A 9,492-nucleotide genomic window follows, 5' to 3' on the forward strand; every position below is an offset into this window, starting at 1 on the left:
TTAATGATAGGATGTTTGGGAGGTCTTTCATTCATAGGGTTGCCGTAAGTAGGAGGTGACTTGACAGTACATCACACATACACACACCCATATGAATGAATCAGTTCTTAGAGATCTAAATCAAATCTTCATCAAAACTGACTCATATACCTAAAAAGGGGAATAGAAAATGATTCCTTCTATTGTTGCAGAGTTTTGCCCTTTAGAGTTTCGGCTAAGTCAGGACAGGTGACTCCACAGACAGCCTGAAGTAAGCTAGGCTGGAACACTCTAAAGTAGACATGGGCATGAACAGCAATATGAACAAACCCCCCCCCCCCATGAACAGGCCGTTCGTCTGTTTGCGAATGGGTCATTCATGAGTCCCCATTCCAAACAAACAAGTGGTTGTTGCAAAGCCTCGTTTGTCGCATTCGGCAGCTGTTCATCAAGCCAGACAGTCAGGTGCCTTTCAGTCAATGCCCCTGGCAACAGCAGGGACTGAACTCTGTCTGAACTCCTTCTGGCTTTCCTTCGGGCTTTAACCCTTCAGCTTCCAGCAGACAGTCTAGTTTTTGCCACTCAGAAAAGAAATAGACAGGAAAAGGGGGCATGGATCATACCTTTTCCAGGGTACAATCCCTCTGAAAGTTGGGGGTCTTTAGAGGAAAGTGAGGACTATGTCCCCTGCAAATTTGGTGGGTATTGGACATTGGGAAGGTCAGTTTTGTAACTCCTCAAAGTAGCTTCCAACAGGCAGTACAGTTTTTGCCACTGTGAAGAGAAAATGACAGCAAAGGGGGTGGTGCCGGCTCTCCTAGTGCGAGAGGGACAGAGAGATTCTATCCATCCCACTGGGACCGGGAAGGAGCAGCCCCACAATGCTGACTCTCCCCGCTGTCAGAGGGACAAGGAGATTCTCCTTGTCTCTCTGACAGTGGGCAGAAGGAGCCCCATGGCACCGGCTCTGCCCACTGTCAGAGAGACAAGGGGAGTCTCTCCTCGTCCCTCTGACAGTGAACAGAAGCAGTCCCGCAGTAGCACTGGCTCTGCCCACTGTCAGAGGGATGAGAAGATTCTCCTCATCTCTCTGACAGTGGGCAGAAGCAGCCCCACGATGGGGCACCAGCTCTGCCCACTATCAGAGGGACTAGGGGAGTCACTCCTCGCCCATCTGACAGCGGGCAAAAGCGGCCCCACAGCGCTGGCTCTGCCCACCATCAGAGGGATGGAGAGAATCTCTCCGTCCCTCTTGCACCCGGCAGCAGCAACCTGACAGTGCAGGGGTGGGGCAAGGGGGTGTGGCTGGAGGGTGTTTAAAGGGCCCTGGCCCTTCCATGTGGCAGGAAAGTGCCCTTTAAACTATCAGCTGGCAGGTGGCAAGGAGGAATCCCCCCCTGCCAGCTGATAGTTTAAAGGGATGTTTAAAGGGCCACAAACACTAAATATGTTCATTAAGGGGACATGTTCACTTCTGTTCATTGTGTTTTGTTCGTGGATGGCAATGGACAATGAACAGGGTGTTCATGGTTTTTTTCCCCATTCATGCCCATGTCTACTCTAAAGTATGCACAGAAAAGAAGAGGCTTCTATTGTTTCACAATATAATTTTATTTCTTAAACAATTCTTATTCTACACATTCTTGGAGATATTGCCTTAAAGAAAATATTAAGAAAATGTTAGGATAGTCAATGGTTGGCATGTCCTAAAAGAGAGTGTGATGGAAGCAAAGATCCCCAAGAAAGGAAAATGTAACCATTAGTCTAAGAGGACTTGCCCTCACTGGAAGAACTGTTTCAACAGGACACAGACTGCCCTTTGGGGAAGGGTTCTGAAGAATTTCAGACACTTGCACCCAGCAGGGGATGTAAGCATCATTCAATCACAGATTTCCCAAGACACTCCACTTCTAGTAGCTGTCCACCATAAAGCACAAATGCAAAAGTAGTTTTTGAAGGTTGGCCCAATATATCTGAACTGAAATAGCTTTGGGTACGCTCAGCTTGTTGCCTCTGAAATGGATTCATCATCTCAGGTTCATTCCAGTTCATGTAGCCACAGACTCCTTCAACTATAAATGTTGAAGTCAAAAAGATTTTTGAAGAGAAGTAGTATTGCAAGACGCTTGCAATATTTAGAATTAGAAGATGCTTAACTTCTTCAGTGTGTTTTTATTAGGTGTTCCTTCTTGTTCAGATCAGGCCTCATCAGAATAATGTAACATTTGGGGGCAAAGATGCAACCCAGCAGTCCAGAACTGGAGGCTAAGATAGAGAAGATCTCCACGACTACTATGTTTTTCCCTTTACTGCTCAGATACGTTGGGAAAAAAGTTATCCAAACACTGCAAAAGACCAACATGCTGAAAGTGATAAATTTTGCTTCATTAAAACTATCCGGTAACTTCCTGGCAAGAAAAGCTACAATGAAGCTGGGAATGACCAGGCATCCGATGTAGCCCAAGACACAGTAAAACATAGCAACGGACCCTTCGTTACATTCTAGTACAATTTCTTTGGTCTCTGAATGCATGTTAACATCTGGGAATGGGGGAGAAGTTGCCAGCCACACAGCACAAATCCCTGCTTGGATAAGAGAACAGGAAAGAACAATTAAATTAGTAAATGTTTTCCTCACCAACTTCCTCAATCTGCTTCCTGGTCTGGTGGCCATGAATGCCAGAACCACAGTGAGGGATTTTGCCAAAACACAAGAAACAGCCATGGAGAAGACAATTCCAAAAGCTGTTTGTCGGAGGAAACATGTCACTCTCTGAGGCTGCCCAATGAACAAAAATGCACAAGGGAAGCAAAACAGGAGGCATATCAGAAGAGTGAAAGTGAGGGTCCTGTTGTTCGCTTTGACCAGGGGAGTGTGATGGTGCGTTATAAATATTCCTAACACCAGAGCTGTGATAAAAGTAAAGAAAAGTGCCAGCAGGGTTAAACCAATCCCTAAAGGCTCTTCATAGGTCAGGAAATTTACCACTTTGGGAATGCAGAAATTCTGATCCATGTTTGGAAAATGGCCGTCTGCGCACTGAAAACAGTTAGCCATATCTGGAAAAAAAAGATATGATATTAATCTCACAAACTTGTCATAATGCAAGACTTTTTGAGAACTTGGAATAATTTTCCCAGCAAAAGGCTATACATACATTTTACATATTCTGTGCTGTCCGGTTGGACCTTCAGTAGTGGACCAGTGAAGGTTTATTTAAGACACGTTAGAAAGTGTTGCGTTCGAAAGAAGAAGGAGCTGCCTCAACCAAAGTTTTTGCAAGTATTCCCCTTGCCTTTCTAGAACTTCTGTTACAACTTCAGGCAACAGCACAAAATATATTCTTATGCTGTCACATGTGGCAGGTAATGATGTGTTGCGGAGGGTGACGAATTACACATTGTAATAACTTCAGGACATGTCAGAAGCTGAACTAGATTTTACGGAGTATGAAGGGGTCCTTAATGTAGGAGTGCAATGTTTGGTGTGCTCTTGTGTTCTTATTAAGTACCGACTCTCAAAAAAATATTGATGAAATACATTACTGGAGAAATGTCGCAATATAATTCACATGTGTGACATCCCTGTGTGTGCATTTTCCTGTGGATTGCAAGAGATCTTGTGGTAACTGTATACATGACAACCCTCACCATATTTGTCAGATATTTTCCCTTCTGGACACAGAATGCAATCGTAACAGCAAGATGGCTTCCCCTCCTTCTTTTTCTTCCTATGCCCAGGATAACAGATGTCATTGCACACAGAAACAGGGAGAACCTAGTCCATAAATCAAAGAGAACAGTATTTGTTTTGGAAACTTGTAAACCATACAGTTTAGGACAGGACACAGTATTCAATAGATAGTTTCTAATTTTCTATCAATGATGGGCCACATCACAGATTCTTGGACATATGTAACAATCATTTGAAGAAAAGCTGCCAGGTGTCATATATATTGATTGACTCAACTGAGTAAATGTTCATATCCTATACAGATACTGAAGTGTGCACTCTATGGATATAAGACTCCAGGTGACCTAGAGGCTAAATTTCAAGAAAGAGCCATGTTCTTGCTGTTCAAAACTTGAGGCTAAAATTCATCATGTCTCCATTCATACAGTCACAAACAAAAAAATACCCCCTTATTCAACAGGTCAACTAGATACGCATGTATGAGGAAGGATAAATATTTGACAAGCAGTCAACCTAGAACAAGAAGAGCTGGTGCTGTCTGCAGCTTCTGAAGTGGACTGGAACTAGAGAGGTCCACTAAGGCAGGCAGCCTGGATAGCAAAAAATCTCAGAAGGAATCCGGAGAACTGAAAACCCAGCAGAGGCTGTCAGGACTACACATGGAAATGAACAGAAAAAAACCCAACAAACACAGTGGTCGTTGTTCATTGCCATCCATGAACAATGAACACTGATGAACATGAACTGTTCACGAAAATGTTAGTTGCTCGTTGTTCATGGGGGCCAGCAGGCTCTCCTCCAGCCAGCAAGATTCCTACCACACCACTCCCAAAACCCCTACCTGAGTAGGCAGCAGGAAATGTACCAATAATAAATAATAGCTTGGCCCAGAGCCTGGCAGCAGCCCTGGAACTTGAAGAGGTAGATCCCTATCCCATCACACACAAAGAAAATTCAAGCTCCAATGCACTCTCCCTGTCTCTCTCTCAAAATGCCAACAGCAACTGTCTCTCCCTCATTGTCTGCAAGACCAGAGCTGGGAGCCCCCCTGCTCTTTGCTTCCTTGTAACAAATTTGGAGCTCCACACTTGAAAGGAAGACCTGCCTATCAAGGTAAATTGGGCTTAGATTGAGGTTTCCAGGGCAAAAGCAGGAGTTCAAACAGAGTTCAGACAATCCCTGCCTGAGTTGCCAAGGGAATTGATTGCAGGTGCCAGACTGTCTGGCTTGATGAACAGCAATGAACAGCAATGAACGAGGCTTGCAACAACCACCTGTTCATTTAGAATGGGGCCTCATGAACAGCTTGTTCGTGAACAGCTGATTGGGCTGTTCATGGCTTTTTAAAGTTCATATTGCTGTTCATGCCCATCTCTAGTCAGGACTGGTGTAGAATCTACTGTGACAGAAGCACTGAAACAGAGGAGGTTAGGTCTCCACTGATGAGTTATACAGCTCCACTGTTAACTTTGCCATAGTAGGAACCTGGATTCTATCAAGATTGAGAGTAAAAGTGGCTTGAAATATTCCTCAGAGAGCCAGGAGAGTAATTCTCTGCCTGGTTTGGGCTTCTGCTCAGGCCTGTCGCTTCCTTTGCACTTGGGATCTCGGCAGACATTGTGCGCATTCTGGAGGTAGATTCTATAAATCTTCATTGAACTTCATCACCAGTTATTCAACTAGAGCCTGCTGTTGTACAGGGTATATAGCCTCCCTCTGGAAACCCCAAAATGTTTGGAGTCTCTAATGTAGTGCAGAGAAGAGGGGGGGCTCTCTCAGAGGTATTTTTGCTTCCCTGTCAGGCTGTAGTGTTAACTGCATAGTTAGGTTCTCTAAAGTGTTCCATGGGAGAGTATGGAAAACATATTTTTATTTGTGGTTCAGAAGTTATTCATGTATCATGTCACAGGAGAAAGGATTCCTGAAATCATAGGACTTCATTCAAAATCAGTACATTTCTTAATGTATCTACATAGTGGTTATGTGTTTGGGCTGTGAATCAGCATCAGCACTCTGCTAATTTAAATCCCATTACTGCCAGAAGCTCAGCAGGTGACCTTGAGTAAGCCACTCCCCTCAGCCCCAACTCCTCAGCTATATATGATAAGCAGATTTTGTTCATTCCTCGGAGTGGGGCACTAATCTGTCTAGAAGAGTGGTATAGAAGCAAGCACTGTTGTTATTACCTGATTAAAGCTGCTGTGCCATACAATAGCTTCCTTATTAATGGTCAGCGCTTCCTCTAGGGGCGCCTGGAGATCCATCCTTCCGACTTTCACCTTAATAAAAGATTGGTTTGGGAATATGATCCAGTTTTCAACGTCAAATCCAGCCACTAACATGCCATTTTGGTCAAAGGAAATTTTATCTCCAGCACTGTTGTTAAATGAGACATGTCTCAGAAAATGGTGGAGCTACATTGAAAAGGAAACTAGAAATTAACAAGAAAAAAATTAAATTGGACTACAGGTATCTGATCTTTGACATATTGATGTTGGCGATTGATGCATACCATGATCATTTTACCCTGGAAATAGCTGTCCTTTCTGTGTCACAGCCCAGGCCAAACATGACTATTGAGTTCATTTCCACTTCATTGGCAGCCTCAGCTCAGTTCGTGATGGCTTCTTTGAAGAGTCTATTGATCGTGCGCATGTGTGCATACACATACATGCAGCAACTTTAGAGATCACAGACATTCTGTGTTAGAGGGTGCTGATGGAATTTATTTATATTTCAAATGAATTGTTAATTCTCATCCCAACATACACGTATTAAAATGTCACACGAAGTTATTCTTTGGACCATTTAAGGCTCTTGTTTATGGTAATATTTATTACAGCAGGTTTCTACCTAGTAAGCAAATGGTCTGATTTCCCAGTGCCTTAACAAACTTTTATGAACTGGGAACATTGTAAACTGGGAACATACACCAGTTTGGTTAAGAGTGGTGGGAATCTAATCTAGAGAATGGTGAGAATCTAATCTGGAGAGCTGGGTTTGATTCCCCACTCCTCCACTTGAAGCCAGCTTGGGTGACCTTGGGTCAGTCACAGCTTTCTCAGAGCTCTCTTAGCCCCACCCACCTCACAGGGTGATTGTTATGGGGATAATAATAACATATTTGGTAAACTGCTCTGAGTGGGCGTTAAGTTGCCCTGATTCCCTAATGCTCTCTATCTGTAATTTAGAAGGAAGACCCTAGAAAGGAGGGTTGCAGAATGGATAGATTCCATCTGTATAAATGGTGGAGAAGTTACAAGTCACTCTTGGACTGGGGGCGTTGGTTTGTTTTGCAGGCCAGTGCTGAATGGGGGAGGAGAGTGAGGGGCAGGTGACAAAATACAACCAACAACAGTGCTGCAGTTGAAAGAGGCCTCGACTTTATTGATATCATAGCTCACGGAGCATTGGCACTGCATAGGGCACCGATCCGAGCATTGGCTGACCTGCCGGCCAGCCGATGACGCCCACACCCCCTCACACTGGGAGAACCATGGGATGATAATCAGTGGGATGCCATGTGGGTGTACACCCCTGTGTGCATTATCCCCTTCCACCTAGGAATGAGATGGATCTGACAGCCCCTGAGCTGGGCATGCACCTGCCATGCCTTACTCCCCAGACCCCTTAAGGGGATCCCCATAATAGGGAAACTGAGCTTGCAGGCCCTGTTCCCCCCTCCCCCCAAATGGATCAGTGTCTATCAATTCCCAACCTACCTGCTCGTTCCAAAGTTGTAACAAAAGGAGGCTGGGTGCGATGCCAGCCAAAAGCCATGTGCTGAGGTGTGGGGGCCAGCTCTGCTGAATGGGGCCTCCAGATGTGTGTGGCTGTGCTTCCCAGGCCCTTCAAGCCTCCCTGCCCCCTGTGCAACATGGCAGCTGCCATGTCCACCCTGCCCACCTCCTCCACATGGCCCACAACCTGGGCCCCAAGGTAAGTCTGTGGGGGGCAGAGTTTCTACATAAATGGAAACCTTTCTTCTTTGACAACAGTGCTTGTACTCTTGTGGAGCTCTTATTTCCATAGCAACAGCACAGGGAGAGTAGCACAAGAGTAGAAATCACTATATTTTCCACATTGCCTACAGAGTAAAGTTGCTTCAAGCACTATGGGCAGTTCTGAACTCTCAAGAGTGCGTCCAGGGCTTTTTTCAATGGGAATGCGGTGGAATGGAGTTCCGGCACCTCTTGAAAACAGCCATATGGCTGATGGCTTCGCCCCCTGATCTCCAGACACAAGGGAGTTTAGATTGCCCTCTGTGCCCCTGAGCAGCACAGAAGGCAATCTAAACTCCCCTCTGTCTGGAGATCAGGGGGCAGGGCCACCAGCCATGTGACCATTGTCACTGAGGGCAATTTAAACTTTAAAAACTCCCCCTTGTTCCAGTTGACCCCAAGTGACATCATTGTGCAGTCCTGGGAGCATGCGCACACTTTGTGCACATGCATGTGGTACCAGGGGCACCACCTCCCACCAGGAATTGCCCCCTGTGCTGGCAACCCACTGAGTCCCACCACCTCTTTCCCCAGAAAAGAAGCCCTGGCTACAACTGAATCACCCCAAAGTTGGAGACTTGAGATGTTACCTGCCATGGCTGCTGATTCTGAAGCTGCTTTCTGTCCTCCTCCATCATCGTTTTAATTTTGGATTTGGATGAGTACATGGCATGGAGTGCATGTGCCACAGCGTAAATAGCATTGTAGATGCTGTAGCTACGGCCAGTCATGTTTTTTTCCAAAATATGTTCAGGGAGGTTCTCCAATCTCTCTTCTCCAGTGCAGTTATCCCCATTTCTATAGTCCAGAACAGAAACTAGCATAGCACAGTCAAACGCATATGCCCAGAAGTCCCTAATGAAGCCATCTTCTTTAGTGCCAGAAGGCGTTCTGCTCTTAAGAAATTGCTGGAATCCAAGAAGTTCATTGGAATGTGTTGCAACTGAAATGGCACCATGGAAGGTTTGCATATCCCAGCCTCTTTGATTAGCAAAGAATTTTAACTCTATCGGGGCTGTAAAAATCCACACGTGACCTTTCGGCTTTTGATCTGTGTCTTTAATTTCTAGTAGAGTGACGAGTTTTCTCAATATTATCATGTAACGGTTATCTCCATTGAAAATTAATACATTGGCATTGCTGTGCACGATTTTAGTATAAAGTTTGACCCACCATTTCATGAGGTCTCCATTGGCAAAATCATAACCTAAATTGGAAAATGATTTGATGAAAGCAAAGCAGATTCCCTGCTGGGAAAAGACTGGAAGCATATTTTGTACGAACCATTCCAAATTCACACCTACGGCAGCAAAGAATCCAATCCAAGTCCAATTGAAATGAAGTAGCAACAGGAGAATTCCCGTGTACTGTTGGGTGTCATTTGGGACCATCTGGTAGAAGGAAGGGACTTGTGCATAATCCATTATCACAGGAGCAGATCCATACAAAAGCTAGAGAGATTTTAATTTTAGGTTGAATAAGGAGTCTGTGTGTGTGCGTGTGTTCATGTGTGCATGCAGGCGCATGCACTGCACTGCATGCGCACACACACATATGTGTGCATACAGAAGCTGATTTTAGTGACAAGTTATGTATACTGGTTAGTAGAACAACAATTTCACATTTAAGTTCTTTCTAAACCCATAGACTTCTGGGTTTTTAATTTGCCCACTTAGTCCATAGGCCAAGAGCCAAAAATTGACATATTGGTATCAGATAAGGTGGCAAAACTTCTTTATGTTTTTTTTTTCTGAAAGGAAAAGAGTAAGTTACAATTGTCTAATATACTTTAGGTGAATATATGGATTATGTTACATA

The 9,492-nt window shown here is 44.6% G+C and overlaps 1 protein-coding gene across 1 annotated transcript; it reads right to left on the bottom strand.

Moving 5' to 3' along the window:
- Nucleotides 1–2,140: 2,140 nt before the first annotated feature.
- LOC129327949 (vomeronasal type-2 receptor 26-like) lies at nt 2,141–9,098 on the bottom strand. Its single transcript, XM_054976696.1, has 4 exons — nt 8,265–9,098; nt 5,860–6,087; nt 3,631–3,757; nt 2,141–3,039 (listed from the first exon to the last, which is right to left on the bottom strand). Exons 1-4 carry the CDS (start codon nt 9,096–9,098, stop codon nt 2,141–2,143), a joined length of 2,088 nt encoding a protein of 695 aa, XP_054832671.1.
- Nucleotides 9,099–9,492: the final 394 nt, after the last annotated feature.

The sequence above is a fragment of the Eublepharis macularius genome, chromosome 4, assembly GCF_028583425.1.
Source record: "Eublepharis macularius isolate TG4126 chromosome 4, MPM_Emac_v1.0, whole genome shotgun sequence".
Classification (NCBI taxonomy): Eukaryota; Metazoa; Chordata; class Lepidosauria; order Squamata; family Eublepharidae; genus Eublepharis; species Eublepharis macularius.